The following is a 24,363-nucleotide window of genomic DNA, read 5'->3' as shown; positions in this document are numbered from 1 at the left end:
ATCCATAATCCAGGCATACATTGAAGATATTGCAGGTTTGATTCCAGACCATCCCAAAAAGGAGAATATTGTAATAAAGGGAGTCACACAAATTGTTTGGTTTCCCAGTGCATATAAAAGTTGTGTTTATGGGCTATAGTCTTTTGGGTGTGCAATAATAGTATTATGTCTGAAAAACAGTGTGCATACCTTAATTAAAAAATACTTTATGCTGGAAATGGTGGCTCATGCCTATAATCCCAGCACTTTGGGAGGCCAAGGAAGGAGGATTACTGATCCCAAGAGTTGGAGACCAGCCTGTACAACAACAAAAACAGTGAGACCCTGTTTCTACAAAAAATAAAAATTAGCCAGACTTGGTGGTACATTCCTATAGCTCCAGATATTAGGGAGGCTGAAGCAGGAGGATCACTTGAGCCGATGTGGTCAAGGCTGTAGTGAGCTGAAATGGTGCCACTCCAGCCAACCTGTGTGACAGAGTGAGAATCTCTCTAAAAATAATGGTAACAATCATCTGAACCTTCAGCAAGTCCTAATCATTTTGCTGGTGGAAAGAGTCTTGTCTTGATGTTGATGGCTGCTAACTGATCAGGATGGTGGTTGCTGAAGGATGGAATGGCTGTGGCAATTGCTTAAAGTAAGACAACAGTGAGGTTTTCTGCATTGATTAACACTTCCATTTTTTGAAAGATTTCTGTAGCATGCAATGCAATTTTATAGCATTTTATCTGAAGTAGAACTTTCAAAACTGGAGTCAGCCCCCTCAAACCATGCTGTTGCTTTTTATCAACTAAGTCAATGTAATATTCTAAATCATTTATTTTTATTTTGACAGTGTTCACAGTATATTCACCAGAAGTAGATTTTATCACAAGAAACTACTTTCATTGCACATCCATAAAAAGCACCTCCTGACCTGTGAAAGTTTTATCATGAGTTTGAAACAATTCAGTTACAACTTTGGGCTCCACTTCTGATTCTAGTTCTCTTGCTGTTTCTGCCACACCTGCATTTACTTCCCCTACTGAAGTGGCTCAGAATCCATTTCTTCCACACTCTTGTTAATGTTGCTATTTTGACCATCTCCCATGAATCAAAAATGTTCTTTTTTTTTCCCCCATTTATTTTATTTTAGGTTTTGGGGTACATGTGAAGAACATGCAAAATTGTTGCATAGGTACACATGTGGCAGTGTGATTTGCTGCCTTCCTCCCCATCACCTACATCTGGCATTTCTCCCCTTGCTATCTCTCCCCAGCTCCCCACCCCCCACCGTCCCTCCCCTGTTTCCCCCCAACTGACCCCAGTGTGTAGTGCTGCCCTCCCTGTGTCCATGTGTTCTCATTGTTCAGCACCCGCCTATGAGTGAGAACATGCGGTGTTTGATCTTCTGCTCTTCTGTCAGTTTGCTGAGAATGATGGTTTCCAGGTTCATCCATGTCCCTACAAAGGACCCAAACTCATTGTTTTTGATGGCTGCATAATATTCCATGGTGTATATGTGCCTGGAACCAACCTAAATGCCCATAACTGTTCTTAATGGTATCTAGAAGGGTAAAGTCTTTTCTTAAGATTTTCAATTTACTTTTCTCAGATTCATCAGAGGAATTGCTATCTATGTGTTATAGCTTTAGGAAATACATTTCTTAAATAAGAAGACTTGAAAATCAAAATTATTCCTGATTTATGGACTGCAGAATAGATGTTGTTTTAGCAGGTATAAAAGCAACGTGAATGTCCTTGTACATTTCCCTCATCTCTTGGGTGACTAGATGCATCGTTAGTGAACAGTAGTATTTTGGAAGGAATTTTTTTTTTTTTTCTGATTAGTAAGTCTTAACAGTCAGCTTAAAATATTCAGGAAACAATGCTATAAACAGATGTGGTGTCATGCATGTCTTGTTTTTCCATTTATAGAGTACAGGTATAGCAGATGTAACATACGTGCTCTGGGATTTCCAAAATGCTAAATGGTCACTGATTTCAACTTAAAGTCATCAAGCTACATTAGTCCTGAATGGGAGAGGGAGCCTGTTTTTAAGCATTGAAAGCAAACATTGGCTTTACCTCTCTACCTATGTAAGTCGTAGATAACATTTTCTCTCAATAGAAGGCTGTTTTATCTACATAAAAATTTTACTAGTTAGTATAGCCACCTTTGTTAGTGATCTTAGCTAGATATTTTGGATACCTTGCTGGGGCTTCTACATTAGCAATTGCTGCCTCACTTTGCACTTTTATGTTATAGAGATGGCTTCTTTCCTTAAACCTCATGAACCAAACTTTGCTAGCTTCTAACTTTTCTTCTGCAGCTTCCTCACCTCTCCTAGCCTGCATAGAATTTTTGATTAAGCTTACCATTTTATATGGGCATAGTTCATGACACCCCAAACAATTACAATAGTAACATCAGAGAAGCTGATTACAGAACACCGTAACAGATACAATAATAAAGACAAAGTTTGAAATATTGTGAGAATTATGAAACTATGACACGGATAGGAAATGAGCACATGCTACTGGAAAAATGGCACCAATAGACTTGCTTGATGCAGGGTTGCTGCAAACTTGCAATTTGTAAAAATTATAGTATCTGCAAAGCATAATAAAGTGAAACACACAAAAAATGAGATATACCTAAATTCCAGAGACTACATCACACATATTAATCACTTAATGTGATTGATCAAAAGCTACAGTCTTATATGTTTGATGATTGATTGACTAAATTGAATATGGCAATTTTTTTCTAGTTAGATGGAATCTGGATAAATCTATTACATAATATTCTAATGCTATAGGGCTTATGAATGATAAAGCATACATTACACCTTACATTTAGATAAAATTTCGAATTTCTAATCTGGCCATTTTTATATACATTTTGTTTTACTCAAAATTTGTCACTTAAAATGTTTTGGGGCATTGTATGCTTTCTGTACATAATTAGCTTTAAATGGTGTAACACTGATTAAATTAGAAGTCATAGTCTGCACATGAGTATCACTAATTTTTTAAAATAACTATGTAATCTCTAATAAGTTAAGCTTCTTTTAACTTAAACTTTTTTTTTTACATGTAGGGACAAAATAAAGTAATTATTGAGGAAGATGATAAGATTATGTATTACTGTGGCTGTATTTTCTGAGTTAGAAAATCATTATGTGAAATGTTACCCAGTGAGATCAGGTTTCAAGTTTTCAGCACAACCCTAACTGACTTGGGCTTGGCTAACTGTAAAGCATTTATAGTCAAGCATCCAAGCATCTGATATTGCAGTCACAGTTGAGTATTTGTGGTTCATTGTGAAATCTCCCCTGTTACTTTTTTCATGATTTGAAAAGTAGAAGTCAAGCCTCACAAGAAATTCAGACTGTCATGTGTGCCTCTGTGTGTGTGTTTGTGTGTGTGTGTATGTATATATACGCATATGCGTGTGCACTCACGTTTCTAGTAGTTACCAGATTGCTGGTATGAGATTGGATTGCTGAGGGGGAAGGAAATACTTTTTATACAGAATGCCTCACAGTAATGCAGTAAGTTTGGAAGAGGACTCTAATCACTATTAAGTCTGGACTTAATAGTGATTGTCTTAGCTTAAGCTGCCATAACAGAATACCGTAAAGTGGGTGGCTTAAATAACAAAAATCTATTTTCTCACAGTTCTGGAAGACAGAAAGTCCAGATTAAAACTGGCAGTGTCCCTTTCTGGTGAGGGCTTTCTTCCTGGCTTGTAGCTGGCTGCCTTCTTGCTGTGTCATCACATTGGCCTTTCTTCCATATGTCTGCACAGAGACACAGCAAGCTGTTTACAGTCTCTTTTTACAAGGACATCAATCCTATTGGATAAGGGCCCCATCCTTATGACCTCATTTATCCTTAATTACTTCATTAGAGGGCCCATCTTCAAATGCAGATACACTGAGGGTTAAGGTTTCAACATATGAATTTTGAAAGCACAAAAACATTCAGTCCGTAACAATGATTCAGAATTTGGAACATTTCTAGAATTCAGAGTATAACATGAGAATATTTCTATAATTTTATTGATCTGATTCATTTTGGAAGTTATTTATAACAATATGCTTCACACAGTAACATGCTTCTATTTTTGCCTACTACTCCTATGTGTTTTCATATGCCATTCCTAATATATAAACCAATAAAATTGACTTAAGAAGTTTTGTGTTCAGATATTGGCCGGGTGCAGTGGACCCTGCCTGTAATCACATTACTTTGGGAGGCCGAGGTGGTGTATTGCCTAAGGTCAGGAGTTCGAGACCTCGAGACCAGCCTGGCCAACATGGTGAAACCTTATCTCTACTAAAAATACAAAAATTAACTGGACTTGGTGGCCTGCACCTATAATCCCAGCTACTTGGGAGGCAGAGGCAGGAATTGCTTGAACCTGGGAGGTGGAGGTTGCAGTGAGCCAAGATCACACCACTGCACTCCAGCCTGGGCAAAAGAGCGAGATTCCATCTCAAAAACCAAACCAAAACAAAACAAAAAACCAAACATAATGTGTATATTCACATAACATAAACTTACTTGGCTTTTATTTGAAGCCTTTGGTAAAAATAGCTGTGGTAGCTGCAAATATATTGATGCCTCAAGGCATCAATAACCACTAAGCTATGCAATTATAGCTACAAAATGGCCATTTCTTAATATATCTTTATATGCTGTCAAGCTTTCTGTCTTCATTCTTCCAAATAATTGAGCAAAAAAGGTAATTTCAGTGATTTCAGCTTTATCAAGATCTAGGTAGAATTTACTCCAGAAACATTGAATGCTTTATAAATATTTCGGTGCAGAAATAGAACCCAAAATGGATATAAAATTACATTGTGTGTGAATCTTTCCAAGTATCCTATGCAGGTAAAAATCTTTGAGGAGGAATAGGCGTTTAACTGGGATGATTTTATTTAATTTTTTTTCTAAGTGGTGGTTCTACTCTTCATCTCTTATTTCAATGCTTGTGCTCTTAATTGCCACATGCCTAAATGATTTTAGTTTTGCTTCATTGTTTTTAACTTATCAACATAATTCAAATGCAAAACAGCTGATATGCTGACATGGGGACTTCTTTTTATAGTTGATTTGTTTTTGGAAGGAATAAAAATTATATTTTTGTTGAGCCAGGTTTTCTAAAAGCAATAGTACATAATTCCTAAAAACAAGTCTTAGTTCTTTTAGGACAAGGAAAAAACTATCCTATGCCTTGTCACACACCCACACAAGAATGAAATTGATAATTGTTGATTGGAGTTATAACTGAAACCCAGGTCATTATACTATTGACTTTCTTTTTAAAAATAAGTTAACACCTGTGCTGGTGCAGTGCAAGATTTCTATATGATCTCTGGACTCTCTGTAGTCTGCTGGTAATTATCTCTTGGGCCTGTTCTCGGTACTTGGGTATTTATAGCAGGGTGGTTAGTTATCAAATTAGAGAAACAACAGAGAAGTTAGAGGACGTCAGAGAAATTAAGATGAAGTTGTGGAGATGTAGATATTCCTGAAAGTTACTCAATTAAATACCTACTGAGTGCCTACTCACTGTTTACTGTGTAAGATCCTGAGAACTTTCTGGAAATTTTAAGGCATATGTTCATTCCATTAGCATTTATTCAGCACATACTGTGTTTTTGAGACTGTAGAATTTGTGGGGTTTAATAGATGAATAAAATACCATTTCTGCTTTTGAGGATTTCAGTGTGGTTTCAGACCATTTTCTGTGTTATTTAATAAGGTCTTTCAGCCTCCTCTGTGAAGCATTTCTTAAGCCTCATACTTAATGTTATTTTTTAATTTTAAAGTTGAGAATTTTAAAATTCTGTCTTGAATTGTCCACATGTGTGATATTCCTACATGTTAAAAAGTGTTGTCTTTCCAACACAAATATAAGCTCTTTAAGGTGAGGAACTCATACCTTTGTACCATTAATTTTCTTGGCATAGTGCCAGAATGCTGTTTAGTATGTCAAGAATGTTAATAAATAGGGAAATAATAATAAAAATAACACCTAACATCTATTGATCCTTTACATTAGTCTTAATGCCAAGGGCTTTACATACATTATCTTGAAACAAAAGATTTGAGGTGAGTAGATACTATAGTTCCCATTTTACTGGTAAAGAATCAGAGGCAGATAAGGGTAAGTACTTGAAAAAGTCCATTGAGCTAGAAAAGGATAAACCTGGGATTTGATGTCTGACTTAGGGCCAGTTGTTCTTAACCTTTTTAAACATTTGTAGCCTGAGTTTAATAAAACTGATTTTAAAAAGTATTGGTTATAAGATTCTATCGAGTAAACACTCCACCATTGCTGTTGGCAGCTTTTCTGCCTGATTGTTGCAATCTTATATGATTACTCACCAAAATGAAAGTCTGGCTTATAGACAGGTATGTTGAAACTCTTTCAGTTTATAGCCTACTTATAAATAGTTTTGAAGAGCGAAAAAAACCATTTCCAACCCACTTAACATTTGGAGGATGCAAAACCTCACACTATTTTGCTTGTCCAACATGAGGAGGATGATTTTGAGTAAAGATTTGGGCTAATGAACAGCAGCATGACATATTTTAAATGTAACTCTGTACTGTTTGTTTTAGAAGATGGTCCCATGAGGGCGGGAAACATACCATGGGTAATGGGAGAACTAAAGACTTCATGAGACTCTCAGTGTTCTGTTGTTGATCTTGGACTTATAGATTGAAATTCTTATTTCTCGCCAACTATTATTAGTCAAATCATAATTGCCAACACAATGTAGATAATCCAAAAGGTAATTTTAGAGGGTGGCAATTTCTACACTTCAGGAAACAATGGCATGAAAATAGATGAGCTTGTCCTACCTCCACCATATTTAGGTGGAGGTAGAGGGAGGCTAAGTTGTTAACATTGTTTTTCCTTTTGAGATACATGTCTAGGGAAACAAGAAGAGGCCTGAATGAATACCTCAGTATAGTTTGAGAAGCAGCATGACTGCATCCTTTAGGAAGTGTTCTTAAGCAGAGAATAGATAATTTACTGTTATATGTAATATTTATCATAATCACTTGTTCATCCACCCTCCTGTCACCCATGTATTATGCTCCCACTGGGAGGTATGAAAACATCACTCTTTCCTTTTTCATTTTCATTTTTACAAATGACATGTGCATAATTGCCGAGCAGAGCATGTTTCAGGCCACTGTGGCTATCTTGAATTCATAATGTAGTTCTTCTCTAGTATGTCTGCATGAAATAAAACAATTTGTGTAATGATTATTATTCAGTTTGCTGCTTAATTTGTGTTCATCGAAGATGACCTGCGGGTTGCTAGAAATAGAAAAATGGCATTAATTAAGATTTGTTGGAAAAGGTTGTTGTCAGTGAGGTAGTTCAAAGAATAACTCAGATCTTAATTTCTTAAATGTTAGGATTAGCAAGGCTCACTTTGGAAGTCGTCTCTCCCACTCTCCCCTGCTACAAGAAGGGATGTGCTGAACAGGAATACAGGGAGTGCTAGTAAAGGAATTGCCAAAGTTTTTACTGCTCACTCTGTTTTTATTTAACTTTTTGAAATTTTAACTTGATTGATAAGAATTATTTATTATTTTTTAATTCTGTTTTTTTCTTATTGTATTACCAAAAGTAAGTCAGCCAGTTATAATTGAATTCCCAAAGTTTTATAACTTACTTTGTATGGTAGGTAGAGTGGTAAAATCTCTCCTTTTCTCATACGAAGGTGATGAGGGATTGTGAAACAGTCTCTCAAACATTTTGAGTAACTTGGAGCAGATAATTATCTAAACTTTTAAATCTGGTCTTCTCTGTACTCAACTTCCAACCATCTAGTTTCCCCAGCAATTTCTAGTCTTTATTAAAAGTGTACCTTTGTGATTAGAGAGTAGGGGGACGTGTAATTTTTAATAGCTAAGGAGTTGTGTCCTTCGGTAAAAAGGAGGCCAAGACTAGTTTCCACATGGACCATTTACTGTTGTTATTACTGTCCCAATTTTAAACCACGTTTGTGAGAATTGATTTGAGACCAAGTGTCCTCTTCAAAGCAGATCATTCGAAACAGCCTCTACCACATTAGGATGCAAACTCAAATGTGAATGAGGTTTATCTCAGCTTTATATTTTGTTTCTGGTCAGAACTTTGCAGATCATATAGTCTTAGACTTTTGTTTCACAGATCAATAAACTAAGGCTTAGAAAAGGTAACTGAGTTGTCCACAACAATAGGGCCAGTGAATATTTGACTCATCTTTAAACTTAAAAGGAGGCTGATTATTTCGGAATTTAAGAAGAATGTACAAAAGTATATTCAAAAGTAAGTGAAGGTTGAACCCTGTGTAAAGAAAGATCAATGTTCTGTTCTTAGGTACTATTGAAATGGAACTATTGAATTAGTTCTTAGGTTCTATTCAGTGGGTTTGGCCATTGAAAGGAATGGCAGAAACTGCAATTACTTTTGCATCTACCTAATAGTAAATAGTTGTAAAACTGTTGGTAGGAGTTAGGGATGCAAGAGAGATTGTAATGTAATTTATACTTCAAATAGTGATCTAAGATTTTTGATTCTGGTCTCATTGGCTTCTTGTTGCCATCAACACCTAACCCAAAGGAAAACTGTGAAAAGAACAAGGAAGGGAATGTGGCTGCCTCAGATTCCCACCATGGGTTGATGGAGAGAGGCATTGAGCTCAGTAAGGCATGGTCAGCCAATGAAGACCTCACAGGGAGAAATCATTCAATAGAGTGCTTTTTTCCAGTCTTTCTTTGGAATGCATGTAAGTATGGGATATGTGAGGCAGGGGCCAATAGATTTGTCTGTAGACAATGTGATTAAGAGGGTTTGTCTAACACCTATTCTCTTTTCACATTTTCCCTATGGACTTATAGCCCACTTTGTTTCTTTGCTTACATTATATTTTATGTTTTCTGATTGAATTTTCCTTCTGTTCTCTATAAAAAACAAAATGGATAGCAATTATATTTAAATATAGTCACAGTAAAATATTACTGTCTGAAAAGTCCAATTAGTAAATGAAAACATTGTCAACTAATGTGAAGCCACAGTAAAAATCAAGTTTTCATTTGCTGATTATTTTTTTCTGGTATTAGTAACATTTAGATTTTTTTCATCAATAGATCTTTAGTGTATCAAATGCAGTATATGATATATGTAATGATTATTTTACTGATTAAAAGTGTTAAATCCAGTATAATTCAGAGCTATCAAATACTCTGTGTAATTAATTCACTATATGTTGTCTTATTCATCACATGTGAAATGATGATATTGATCCCTGATCTTCCTACTGTCTAGAATATGGCATATTGATAGGTAGACTAAATTTAAAAAATGAATTTGATAGTCTGTTATAAGTGTATGCTGCTGATTTTATTAAACCCTTTGCAGTTAATTTAAATATTTTCAGATTGTTTTTCTTAGATTTGGAGAATTGAGATCCAAGAAATTAGCTATTTACTTTATAGCACAATCTATTCTATAAGCTGATGTGTAAGTTTGCATGGGTATCATGGAGTCCCAAAGTTTAAGTGACATAATCAGATAGAAGTTCACTTTGCATGTTGCAGTCTGAAGGTGGGTAGTCCTAGGAGTTATGAGATAGCTGTGTTACCCCAGGATATCAAGGAAGCTAGGTCCTTCTGTTTTGTTGCTTTTCTATCTCAAGGATTTTGTTCTTATCTCAGTGGTCTGAGCTAGCTTGCAGCTGGAAGAAGGGGCACACATAGTCCCTTTAAAGACATGTTCTCAAAATTGAATAAACAGTTCTCCTCATGCCCCATTGGTCAGACATAACACTTGCACTGAGCTGAAAAGGAAGGAAGAGAATAAATCTTTATTTAAGGAGGCATGTTCCAAGATAAAAAGTGGAGCATCTTAACTGTAGGGAAGGGTCTTTCTTGGTGAACAACCACCAAGCCTCTGCCATATCTATTTTTTCATTAAATCTTGTGGGCTTGATTTATACTAAAGATGTATTATCACTTTTTACATCTGAAAAACGTTGTATAGTTTACACCGACATTCCTTATACTTGTAGGTCTCTCTGACACTGTTCAGCCTGTAATGACCTTCACCAATTTTTGCTCTCCACCCTTACCTTCAAGGCCTAATTCAGATGTCACATACCACCTCCTTGTGAATAATTCTTTCACTCTTTTAGCTTCAGTTCATCACTTTATCCTTGCAGTTTCATTTTAACATAATATGTATGTTCTTCTGTTGCAGTATCTAATATAGACTTGTGATATTTTCAGATCGAATGAATGGAAATTTGAATTCTAGCTCTGTTTCTGCTTTGAATATAATGGGTTGTCTTGGATAAATCACTTAGACCATTTTTCTTTTCTTTCCAGTAAAATGGGAAATCACAATTCTTGCATTAAGATGCTATTATAAAAATAAAATAATTTGCAAAAACTTGAAAAATTTTCTGTCAATTGTAAGATATTTATGAGATGTCACTGTTTGCTGCCATTGTTAGAAATTTGGAGAGAGCTAATCAAGATAGAATGAAATCCAATTTATATTCTAAGGTATTTTACAATGGTATTTTGGCATGCTGGTGCCAAATGCTTTATGTTTCTATAAGAAATATTATAATAACATCTAATTTTTATCTTTTATCTAAAATTTCATCAGTAGTTAGAAAAGGAAGTCTAGTTAGTGTTCTTTATTCAGATTCCATGACAAGATATAAAACCATTATTACTTAATGAAGCAGAGCCTGAATGGTTTTTAATATATATAAATAACTAATGTTGGGGCCAGATGTGCTGGCTTATTCTTGTACTCCCAGCACATTGGGAGGCCATGGCAGAAGGATCACTTGAGGCCAGGAGTTTAAGATTATGCATGTATAGACTATGTAGGGAAATATAGCAAGACCCCCTTCTGTACAAAATAAAAAAATCAGCCAAGTGTGATGGTGTATACCTGTGATTCTAGCTACTTGGGAGACTGAGGTAACAGGATTGCTTGAGCCCAGGAGATTGAAGCTGCAGTAAACTGTGATTGTGCTACTGCACTCCAGTCTGGGTGACAGAGTGAGGCTATGTCTCAAATAAAAAACAACACAAAACAAACTAATGTTGGAACTCCAATATCAGTGTACTTTCCTGATGTACACTCTACCTGTAAGTAAATTATCCTTTATTAAATAAGATGCTTTCATGTAAGGTTTTAATGTTACAGTGAAAAAAAAAATTGCCCTCTGAGTTACAAGTGATGAATTGTAACTTAGATCTTACTTGTAACTCAGAGGACCATTTTTTTTTTTCGTTGTAACACTAAAACTTTAGCAACTTTTACCCATTTATATTTCCTAATTTGCCATGTTTGGTATAGTGACAGTTATTCACAATGAATCCTAATTTATTTAACATCTTAGTGCTCAGGTTTTTTTTTTGTTGCATTTTTTTGGGGGCAAGTGGTGTATTTCTTTGGCTCCTTTCATACTTAGGCCACTTCAGCCTTCTGAATGTATAACATTGATGTAGAATTTCCTTTGCTTTCCCACCCTCCAAACTCATAAGTGTTAACAGTAGTATTCTGACAGTACTTCTCTGCCCACTGTCTGATGGGTATGTTTTTTGGGGGAAAGTGATGTGTCTTAAAGTCCAGTCCTGTATCTGCACCATCATACAAATTTTGTTTGAAATGTGATTATGAAGCTTCATATACACAAAATGAAAATTTGGGGGAGAGACTTTAGGAAACAAAACCAATTTTCTATCTCTTAGTAGGTACATATATATGTACGAAATAAATCTTTGGAAAATCTGTGTCACCATTTGCACGCTTCCATCTTTGAGATCCTCAGTTTAATATTTATTGAACATTCATTGTATGCTAGGATTTTCCCATTATACTGAAATAGTTTGCTGCCTATTAAACTAAATACAGCATAGGAAATATTTAGTTGTGAATAGTAATTTGGTTTCCGAGATTCTTGTAAATTGCACGTACATACACTAATGCTTTAGCGTCTGTTGGTTATTAGGATCACTGCCATCCTAATACTCATTTATCATTTAAGATACACATTGTTAGTGCTCCTGGGAAACTTTCCCCAAAGAAATATGGTTTCTTCTTTAGTATCCCTTGAGGAACTTCTAGAGTATCATTATTGTTGTTTTTTAAATAAGTCTTTCTCTCAACTAGGCTATGAATTCCAACATAGCTGGTGGCATACCTTACTCATCTGCAGGTCCTATATGATTCCTAAATCATAGTGGCCATCACAGCAAATGTTCATTTGACTGAACATGTATTACTCAGACACCTTTAGTCAATATCTGTGTAAGGAATGGTTTGAGAAGATTCTTTTACTTGCCTGTGGTTGGAACCTCAGGTTATGCAACAAGAGATCAGTATGTCAACCATGAGAATTTAAAATTTTAAGAAGAAAACTGCTTCATATTACTAAGTAACCAAGTGAACTCTTACCTTTGAAAGTAATATTTACTGTGTTTTATGCCTAGGCGAGTGAATTCTTTGCATTATCCTTAGTGAGAAACATGTTATTCTTTATGAGATAATAGTGAAGTTAGTGAAGAGTGTCATGGAAAACATAATCAGTGTTATGTTTGCCATAAATCTCAGGTCCAAATCTGTCTAAAAGGTTTCTAGGTATTTTACATCAGCAGAATAATTGACATAGCAACCAAAATATAAACCAAGTAGGTAGGAGAGGCAATACACCAACTGGATATTCCCAAGTTTTCTTTAATATAGGTAGAAAATAATCGACAAGGATGGAATGGGTCTGGCCAGTAGAGCAAGTTAAATGGAGATAAGAAGACAGAATTCTGTTAACCTTGAATGCAGTTGTATATGATGAGTAGTTTTATAGATAGCAGTTTGACTCAAAAATAATTTAGGGTAAGTACATAGAAAATCATGCTGCAGTGAATCAACTCAATTTTGTTTTAGATGTATTCTGGAACTGGAAGAAGGTAGTAAAATTTGGCAGTGGACTGAAAGTTCCGGTTGTCACTATTATACCTCTTTAGGTGAAGGGGACAAGCAAAGAGGAAGTAGTCTTCAATGTTATAATAATGGACCCAAGGGGAAAAAAGAACAGTGAATTTTCTGGTTCAACTTCACATACTCTATGTAATATCTATTACTTTGTTTCTGAAACCCTATTCATTAAAGAGTTAGAAGGAAAACTGAAATTCTTTTAGTTCATTTGAATTCTTTTTGCTTTTTATGTATGATAGCTCTTGGAGCTCCATTGATCATTTAAAAAAAAAAAAAACTTACAATTTCAAGTTGTTGTTCCTTCTAAGGTTCCTGGCCCTGCTCCATTATAAGCAGGTGCAATCAGTCTAGAGCTCTTTGTTTAGGAGAAAGTCGGATAATGCTGTCAAGGTGATGGCAGTTAGGATTATGGAAGTGGTGGGATTCAGGAGGAGTCAAGGCACATTTGGTAATACCAAATAGATCTTCAGGAGTTAATCTGGCATTGCTATTCTATCTGCTGAAAGAGTCAAGGCTTTTTTTTTTTTTTTTTCTTCTTTCTCTCTTTTAAATACTTGATTCTGTCCACCCTGTTTAGAAGATTAGCCTTGGAAACCAATATTGTGTTTTCTCTCTTCCCTTTAGGACAAACTATTTTCCATTTGGGATCACCTCAACTACCTTAACAGGCAGCACCAGGTCTTCATGTGCCTTCAGTTTACCTTCTGCTATGGAAAGGATCTTTCCTTGAATGTTCATATTTTCATCTTGAGAAGGCAATATATATAGGATTGGTTAAGCAGCTGTAAATAAATTTGACAAATTAGAAGAGTGGTTTGTGGGAGTTTTACTATATATACACATATATAATATTTTCCAGTCTGGTTTCAGACCCCGGCATGGCTTGGAGACAGCGTTGGTGTGTATGAAGGATCTTCCTCCAATGAAGGATTTGGGACAACTTTCCATGATGATTATATTAGAGCCTCAGCTGCTTTCGTGTTGGTCATGAGGTGATGCTGAACCGAATGCTTGAACTAGCAGGAGTGGCTGGGATTACATTGGAGTGGTTCCGTTCATTCCTTCCGGGTAGGTACCAGCTAGTGATGTTGGGTGAAAATGGACATTGAGGGTCTTCCCGTATGGAACCCCATAAGAGTCACTCATTCCCCTGCCATATAGCGGGCATGAGAGGACAAATGGACATCTGAAGGCCAGGCAGTGCGATCTGAATGACTGGGTAGAAGGTTATGAGAGTGATCCTGAGATTGGTGTCGCTCACATATGTTATTTCTGTTTTGTCAGTGTGACAGTGCAGACTAGAATGGAAAGTGAGAAAGTGAATTGTTGGAAAGTGAAAATTTGAGAGGCTCTGGTGTGCCTTCTAATTTTTGTCTGAATTACAGTTTGTGTAAACTTTGGCCATATTTTAACCACGAATTTATCTAAAAATGAAAATTCTATGTAATATTAGATAGAAATGTTTTATTTTCCTTTCTTGTAAATATCCAGTGCTTTTTCCCTGTGAACATTGACTGCATCTCCATGATCTTTCTTGCTGAAGTTGTAGTCTTCTTGTTCACTCTTTTGCTTGGGACCCATTTAAGCAAAGTAGCATGATGACATTAATAAATATTATTGAGGCTGATTTTTCCCAGCGACTCTTTTATCTTCACTGGAAGCACTTCATTATTCTGACTTTGTTTTACTAAGAATCAAATTGGGTTGCAGTTTTAAGGAATTTTGCAGCATAAATACTGCCTCTACTTTGCCTTAAACTGCTCATGCATTTTAAATTTTTGCAAGGAATATACTAGAGTTTCTCCAATTTTGAACATGTTCCTTAGAAATGTGGTGGTGCTTCTTGGTTATTTATTTATATAATATGATTTCAGTATTTTCCTTTAGAGTAATGAAAAGCTTGTTGAGTGTTGAACATGGAAGAAATTTATGAGGTCTAAGAGTAGAATACAGGTAAAGAACTGAAAAGAAAACACAGATATATATGTCTGTAAATATCATTAGAACTGTCTGTTGAATATCATTTTGGCAAAAGGGCAGGAAACTAACATTTTTGTAGTAACTGATCAATGCCAGGCACTTAGCCAAGCAGTTTCTACTTTTTAGCTCATTTATTCCTTACAGTAACATTGAGAAGTGGATGGTGTTTCTTCATATTACAGACGAGGAAATTGGTGCTGAGAGAAGCCAGGTATCTTGCCTAACTTCACACAGTGATAAGTGGAAAGACCTGGTATTTGAGCCTGGGTCTTGCTCATTCCAAAGCTCAGTATTTCCATCACTGTGAGCCACAGGCAAGTGTTAGACTTGAAGAGGTGTCTAGAGAAAAGATTTTGAAAGGAAGACTAAAATGATGATTAGGAGACATGAACAAGGAGGAAATGAGAGACATAGGAATATTCTAGGATAATGTTTATTTTGAAAAATTTCAGAGTTTTCCTTACACTTAATTTGAAAAACCAAGAAAAGGAATAATTTTAAGATTATCAAATGAACAGGTTTAGACTTCTGGATTTTCTGTCATTGTTCTGACATTTCTTCACTCTCTGTGCTGAAAAATGAAGTAATGATACACCCAATATTGGATCCTGGAACCCTACTCTAAGGATCTGTGCATGGAAGGCAATCAGGTAGTTAGTAATTAACTGTTGGAGGAAAGACAGCAGTTGAAGGCAAATATCAGGTGTTTACTGTTTATAAAAGCTTTTTTGCTTTTAATATGTCTGCAAAACTTTTTCTATGTGGTACATGGCTTACCACTACTTTTAAGTATAACATGGTATATATGACAGAGATGTGGTGAATTCTTCTGTTCTACTCAGAGTAACTTGTCTGGATTTCAGTAAATAGTTGTTTTCATCTTTGGATGAAGTTTGAATTAATATTAGTTTTCATTTTTATATTGATGATAGTTGTCTTTCATCATCACAATAGATTTGAGTTGTAGCCAGAGAGAATGTTGTTTCTGTGCTTATAAACCCATGTTAATGCTAGAAAGGTTAAAGCTGTTACTGTTATCCTAACTTGTTGTCATTACTAATTGTTACTGGTACATTAGAAAACAATCCCCCCACATCCAAAAAGAAGTAAGTCCTTTACCTGTAATGATTTTCAATGTCAATGCTATATTTTATCTACTGTTAACTCCTGAAGTAACATTTATAATTGAATTCAGCACCTTAAGATTTCCTGACTTAGTTTTAGTGAAGTATTGATTTCATGAAATTAGGTGGCAGGTGTATCCAGGAACTATTTCCTGAAAGCTTTAAGTGGCAATATAAAAGACTAAGAACATTAATTCAAGCTAAATGAGTTGGTTGGAGTTGTGCTTACTTAAATAAGATGCTTGCCAAGTGGCCAGAAGCTGTGATATCCCAAGTTATGTTTTTAGGAAACTTGAAAAATGAAGGGAAACAGAAGAATACTTCTTTTGTTACATAGACATAGGTAGTTCTCTATAATTTTAGCAATGGTTTATCAGTTACCATTTAGTTAGTTGATTAAATAAGGGCCCAGATTTAAAATAATTTTTTCTTGAACTATTACCTTGGCTTTTCAATTCTCTTTTCTACTCCGATTACATTTACATATTCTCCTTTTTTGTGATTGGAATTGTTCTCTGGAGAGTCTCTGTGTGTCTGGTTGGAACATTGATATTGCTGTCAAATAATGCACAGGAAATCTTATTTTGTTTAAGGATACATTTCTCCTCATGGGTAATCAAAATGCACTTTTTTTCCTAAGGAAGATGTTTATTTCTATAAAACAAATGTAATATTTATATAACTGATTAGTAGCATTGCTTGTGGAATTTATTAATATGTATGCATAATTTTATAGTTTTAAAAAACTATTAGCCTGCAACATTATTATTTATTCTCTTTAAACACATTGATCCTAGTTTTCTTGACCTTTATTTTACTGGTTTTAATGTATGGAAGAAGAGTGTTAATATTGGCTTGTAGGCAAATATAAGCATTTCTGTGACTCCCACCCCCTGCTCTGAACTTATGTTTCTCAAAAATCATATTTCCCTGAGGGTGAAATTAAAACAAGGACTAGGTATATTGAATTTCTTTTAGGCTTACTACTGGATTCTTAATATGTATTTTTATGTGTCACATGGTAAGTTTGGGGAAGGGAAGGGTGTTTAAATTCACTGCTCTTTCTATTTATACTTCCTTTCCAAAGCCACTTGTTTCCATAAGAGGTCTTAACTTTGAAATTAGTCCTTTTGTAAAGTTTGTTTTTACTTCCTAATTCTATCTACGTTTATATATATATATGTATGTATTTCACACCATGCTAAATAACTATGATGTTTGAATTTCACAAAACTTACAGTTTACTGCAGAAACCTATTGCTTTTTTCTAGAAAGCTATGTTTTAAAAAATATCTTTATATGGTGGCACTTTTAATCAAAATGGAAGACCACCAGTGGAGAAAGTACCCTGAGAATAGGTAGATAAAGAAAGACGAGGAGGAGAGCGGAGAAAGAAGCTAAATTGAATTGGCACTTGTCTTTTGGTATGAATGCCAGTCTTAACACTAGTGGTTGGGTTAGTTATTTTTAGACATTTCCTTTATCAAACATTTAAAGGTAAAATTTTTCCCATAGCCAGCAAAACTCTGAGCTGAATCCTTTTGACATTCTGCTGATCAAGGAATTTCAGATGAGTAGTACCAGAATTTTTTGGAGAGAAGGGTAGGAGGATGAATAAAAAATTAGGTAATGAACAAGGAAACTCTGCTATTTTTCTTTCTGAACCATAGAAAGCAATTATAAATGATAATTTTTTCTTCAACATGTAATATGCTGGTTGTGTTTTGTGTTGAGAAATACAGACACAATGAAAAATGTAAATATGAAAAGTCATACCATTGGAAAAAAATTAGAAAAATTTAAATGTAACATTTAACTCAACCTTTGACAGGAAAATAACTTTTCAAAGTTAGAAGCTGTAAAAATAAACCACAAAGGAAAAGATGGAGCTAATTGGCTGCATAACATTTTACATGTCTGCATATGAAAAACAAAACATTAAGTCACAAACCATGGAGAAAATAGTTTTAGTTCATATGCTAGAGGTATTATATAAAGAGATTATTAAAACAACAAGAAAAAATATGACCCTCTAGCGTGATGGTCAAAGGACATGAACAGAAGAGGAGCTCCAATGCCTAAAACTAAGGAATAAACAAATATGTGGATAATCATTCAGTCTTACCAATAATCCTGAAAATCCAAGTTAAAGGAACCCTTGAGAATTGTTGTTTAGTTCACCTAATAAGTTAATCAGTCCTTGCACTTAATTCTTGACTCCAGGTAATGCATCTTGCTTATATACTGCTGGTGAAAATGTAAACCAAAACAATTTATTGAAAAGTCAGTTGGCATTATTCACAAAGGTCATTAAATAACCCATACCTTGTGAATTAATAATGCCACTCTACAAACCTAATATAAAGTATTCTTGATCATTAGAAAAGAATGTTATACACATTAAGATATTCATATCAGTGCTATTTTAATTGTAATTAAAGGACAATTTAAATGTTCACTGCCGACATCAGTGGCTCAGAAACTTGGTTGCATATTTAAATCATTTGGAATGATTTAAGAAAATGCTGACACCTCAGCCCCACCCAGAGATTTGCATTTAATAAATGTGAAGTTGGCCCTGAATATGCATTTTTAAAAATTTCCCTAAAATTCTAATATACAGCCAGGTTGAAGACCACTAACTTGAAACAAGCTGACAGAATATTTAAAACCCTTTGATGTGACATTTATGATGGTTTTGTAGTATGTAAAAGGATATAATAAAGTAAATACTGTTATTCAACATTTAAATAAATTATAATTTTAAAATGGAAACAATGAGGCTGGAAGAAAGTTTACAAAGTGCTTAGAGTTATGTTTAGGAGTTGGTATTTTAGGTGATTTTTGTCATCTTTTCTTCAATTTGCAGATGTTTAGTAATATTCTTGTATTACAAAGAGAAAACTATATAAAGGAACTATTTCTTCTGGCCAGATCTCCTAGATAGCTTCCTACTTATAGGTTATTTCTACCTATGAATAGAGAGATTTATTATGGCTTCTAAAACAGTCATATGCTGATGCTAGGGTATACATCATATTACAATAAAATTCATATAGGAGTTTTTTCCTTTCTTTGATCTTAGTAATATTTTCCCATGTAGTTTTAGTAATGTTGAACTTAGTAATGTTTTCTCATGGAATATAATGAACTAACATCAGTCGTTTTTCTCTACAACTATGTCAGTCACTTGTCACCATTTTCTGAATACTCTCTGTATAATGATAGCTCCTCCAGTGTTTATCCTGAACCCCACCATTAATTTTCTGATGCATGTACATATCTGAATTTTGGATGCATACTTTTAAATCACTAAGTCCAGAACTAAATTCATCATACTGTCAAACTAATGTCCTTTGTATTGTCCATCTTAATTATACCACCATTCATCTCTAGTCCCAGAAGAATCCTAAATTTCTTCTCCGTTATCGCACACATTTGGTCAGTGTCTGTCCAAACAACAACAAGAAGCCAGCCTACTGTTTTGTTTCATTTTTGTTTTTGCATGTGTTTCTTGACTCTCTCCACATTGTTGGCTACCATTAGTTTTCTGGTGAAGCTTGCTCCACCTTCCCTGCAGGCCAGTCCTTCAGGCTTCTAATTGGTCTGTCTTCTAGATGTATCTCAGCTTAAATCTATCCTTGTGTTAATAGATGGACAAGAGCACTTTCCTTGTTAAAGTCCTCTGGGGCTTTCTATCAGCTCCTGCATAAAGTGAAGCTCTTGGCCATGGCATTTAAACTGTGGAACTATAAACGTTATGCATCATGAAGTGGTGTAGACCTTCCCTCTGTAATCTGAGTCCTATCCTATTCTCTCTTATACTCCCTGCTCTGGGATCATGTTCCTACACACCACATTCAGTTCTATCCATTTGTTCCTCCCTCATGCTGCTGCTCCCACGTGGAATGGCCTCTTCATCTCCACCCCTTGAGTGAATTAGCAAAAATTTAAAGATTGATACTATCCGTCTTTAACTAGTTACTCTCATTAGAAGGTAATTTGAAAGTAGTTATCATTAAAATTTTCAAAGCACCCTTCCAACTGGAAATACAATCTTTTTATCTATTGTAGGGACATAGTTGTACATATACAAAGAGAACTATATATAAAACTTTATTGTAGCACTTTTTTCATAGATAAATGCAAACTAAGTGTTCTGTAATAAGGAAATATTTAAATTATGATACAGTACATATATTGTATACACTCTTAAGAACATTACATGAATATTAAAAACATTCAGAATCTTACAAGCTAATTTGTATTTTTGATGTTACTTTTTTGTAATGTCAAATTACATTTATGCCTTATACATCTATCAGTATTTTACTATTTGTGAGCAGAATATACACTTGTAAAAATTCAAATAAGAATTAATAAACTAAAATGTTAAAGCATTAAAAGAATTCTATAGAATATTAAGAGCAAAACATGTCTTCATTTGTATTGAAAATAAATGTGAAAATATAAACCATAAAGTTGAATGTATGCATATATATGAATGTAAATACAAAAAGATCTGGATGAAATCATGGTTGACATTTAATAGCTATTCATTCTGAGGCAGTGGATGGGATTGAGGGGAGTTGAGAAGGACATGTACTTTTAACTGGATATAATGATGTACCTTTACACTTTCCATGTAATTATATTAATTTGCTTGCATAAAAACATTAGTTGAATCAAGGGAAGAATCTGATAAATTAGAGAAAAGTCATGTTGTGAAGAAAAAAATAACAAACCATTTTCTTCTGTTTTAAAAATATAGCAAAGTACCCACATTCTAGCAAACAGTAGCTGAAATTAGCAGTTGTGGACATGGCATAGTTGCTTCTTTTTCTTTTTTAATAAAGCCTGACAGAAAGAGCTGAAGTTGCCTTAATTTCCTCCTCTTTCTCCTCAGAAGCAATGATGTCATAGATTTGCTGTGTATTGTTGTAGTTCGGAATTTTTATTATGAGTCTGTAGGCAAATATATCTAAATCTATAGCTATAACCTATTGAATATTTAAATTAGTTTATTTTTCCTTTAACTGATAATGTCTTTTTGTGAAAGTATGTATTTTTCTAGGGTCTGTATCAAAAAGTGGACTGCTGTTCTGTAGAGCATGCACAATTTTTTAAAAAACTGGATCTTGCCAAATGTCTTTCCAAATTGGTTATATCAGTTTATGCTGTCACTGGAGTATTTAATATTTCCCATTTCTGGATGTCCTCAGCCAACACATGGAATTGTCAGGCTTGAAATTTTGTTTTCTGTAAATGGTAAAATATTAACTTAACAAGCCCCTGAATGTGTTCTGAATGCTCCAATCTGGCAAGGTGCTGTGAAGTGAACACAAAGAACCTTTAATAAAGTCAGAGTCCTCAAGGAGCTAGTTGCCATCAAGCAATGTCGTGGTAGACTGCACAGAACTAAATGCTACAATAGTAGCATAGGCTGTAATGCCTTTGGAAGTGCAGAGAGCATCATTGTGGACTGCAGGGGTGATTAGTAGGCTTTCAGAGGTGAAGGTGAGGGGATCTTGACAAATGAGTAGGAAGAGAGGAGAACAGTGGGCATTGAGGAAGAGGGAAATATGCTGAGAGGCAGCCTGATTGGAAAGGACTTTAGAAAGCTAATAGTTAGACTATTACTAATTGCCCTTAAAACCTTAACCAGAAAGGGATTAATAGAGCCTCAAAACACATGTATTTTAAACGTATTATTTTATGGCTGAGTAAATGAGGCCTAGAAAAATAGCTTGTACAAGTTATATAAGCTCCCTCTTTGACGTCAAAGATAAAACTAGTTAGAGACTTATTGGCTTATTTAGCTTAGGCATTCGTCAGGTTGATCTTCAACATCACCAGACAACACAGGAGTTCCCATGATCTTTTCTCCCCTTTCTTTCCATGTTTTACTCTCTTTCCTCTGGTAGCTTTATCCCCTGCAGTCGCTGGTCTTGTGGAGACAGAGATAGGTACCAGCTACTCTTTTTTGTGTCTTTATAGCTATGTTATTACTGAAAGATAATTTATGCTCTTTCCTTTTATTTCTGTATCTGTTTTTTTTTTTTAAAGCTACTCAAACTTCCACCAGCTGGCCAATTTCTGTGACAAAGGAGATAGTTTAATCTGGTTAGCCTTACTGGTGGGGAAATCAACCCTATTTTTTTCGATGCATACACTGGAATTACATCATTAAGAAAGGGAGAATTCCTAAAGGAAAAGAATGCAGGGCATGTGACTATAAGATGGCTGCTGCAGCTTTTTGGTATGTAGAGTCCTTTGCAGACATCATTGCAGCCATGAATTTAAAAAGAATTTTGGTGATGTTCATTGCATGTGTTTTATGTTTACACATCCATGATTGTAACAGCTTTTATTGCAGTGATTCAATTTATTTCAGCAAACAACTTTTGAGTACATTGGTATTGCTTGTCAAGCAATATAAAAATAAATATATCTATCTCCTGTGGAATTTCCAAACTTGTTAGAAATAGTAAGGGCAGGAAAGTTGAAGATGTAAGCAATTTTCAAAGAAAATAAACCATGAGAAATATGCAAAGTATTGTGATTGTTCTAGAGGAATGGGGATATCCTAGGTCTTAAAAGCCTTCCCCATAGGGATGATAGCCAAAGCAGACATTGGAAGCCATAGAAGCTTGGTGATTTCCTGAGTTGGATTGGGTTCTAGGAGAGTGGTCTGAGAGTTGGAGAAGTTGAAGATGAGGTAGGTGCCAACTGTGTTGTAGGCGACCTTAATGCTAGCCTGAGGACTTTGTGTTTCCTTCCCTGGGCAGTGAAAAACACTGATTCAACAACAACAACAACAACAACAGTGAATGGCATGGCTAAGAAGCAGTCTGAAGAGTGTTTCTGTTGTTTTTGTTTTTAAATAAGAAAATTATCTGGCACCAGTGTATAGGATGATTTGGATCTAGGAGTTGAAGCAGGAAGACCAGTTAGAGGTTATAGAATTATCTTCTTTGTGAATGAGGTAAAGATTTTTTGAAATAGAATGTAATGAAGTAAAAAAATGTAAGGTTAAAGATGAACTTAGTTGGGGCATTGTGGAGACAGAATAATTGTAATAGTCTGAAAAAATGCATCAGTCATGGGTGCTGGAGGAGGAGGATTATACCCACCGCTGGGTGAGACTAGTGGGGATCAGGAGGAAGATCTGCTCTAAGGAGATGAGAGAGATGATTTTCATGTTAGATGTGCCATCTGTTGGGTAATATAATGCAGGTTGAGTTTCTCTTATTCAGAATGTTTGGGACCAGAAGTGTCTTGGACTTTGGATTTTTTTAAAATTTTGAACATTTATGTTATACCAGTTGAACATCCCAAATCTAAAAATTTGAAATCCTAAATGGCCCAGTGAGCATGTCCTTTGAGCATCAAGTCGGTGCTCAAAAGTTTCAGGTTTTGGAGCATTTCAAATTTTCGAATTTGGGCTACTCAACCTGTATTGCAAATATATAATGTTTTCAAGTGTATATAGATACTATTTGAAAATTTTCAATGCTGTTTATGCTTCCTGGATGTGTTTTTCAATTTTATAAATTTATGCAGGGAAAATAATCATTACACTGTATTTTTCACAGAAAAAGAGGGCTTTACACACTTTTGAAGTAATCTTTTAACATTTGCCTAATAAACATTCATGGGAGTGCTGACTGCTAGGCACTTTATTCCTAGTTATCCTAATTATATAAATTCAGTATAACATTTCTCCAGGTATATTTTCTGGTATGCCATAATAGGACGTGTTGCTAAATATTATGATGGAGAGGATTCCTTTATTATACATGATCAGGAAACACAGAGCTAAACAGGATTTTTCAGAGACTTTAATACATATTAATGCATTTGGTGAGTTTGCAAAAGGAGAATGCAACGTGTTACATTTCTCAAGCTTATTTGAGAATATTTTTGAGCAACACTTGGGACAGCTATCCCACAGGACAGATTCTGAAGTGATCAAGTATTGACCATTGCTAACATGATGGGAGAATATGAGTAGCTACATGTTGAATATAGAAGCTTATATTTTAGTATCAAGCTGACTCATACCAGATATAATTACAGTGTTTGTTTTTAATATATGAAATTTGCAGTTTTATTTTGTAAGCTATAGTTTTTGACCTAATTGGAAATATTCTTTTTAAGCTTGCAGGGGTGGAGAAATAGGGTAAAAGTCCTGAAGAGCCACAAATGGCCATGGGTTGACTGCCTCTGCAAAGGAGTCAGTGACAT

General features: G+C 35.0%; 1 protein-coding gene across 1 annotated transcript in view; it reads left to right on the top strand.

Moving 5' to 3' along the window:
• Positions 1 to 24,363, top strand: part of ASXL3 (ASXL transcriptional regulator 3) — a 172,105-nt gene that overhangs the window by 35,624 nt on the left and 112,118 nt on the right. The window contains 1 exon segment of the mRNA XM_032245387.1: positions 3,677 to 3,679. Coding sequence (XP_032101278.1) covers positions 3,677 to 3,679 — 3 coding nt within the window.

This window comes from Sapajus apella, unplaced genomic scaffold (assembly GCF_009761245.1).
Source record: "Sapajus apella isolate SASKATOON/1434 unplaced genomic scaffold, GSC_monkey_1.0 scaffold57, whole genome shotgun sequence".
Classification (NCBI taxonomy): Eukaryota; Metazoa; Chordata; class Mammalia; order Primates; family Cebidae; genus Sapajus; species Sapajus apella.
The sequence above is the reverse complement of the archived record's forward strand: the minus strand, read 5'-3'. Positions and strand labels throughout refer to the sequence as shown.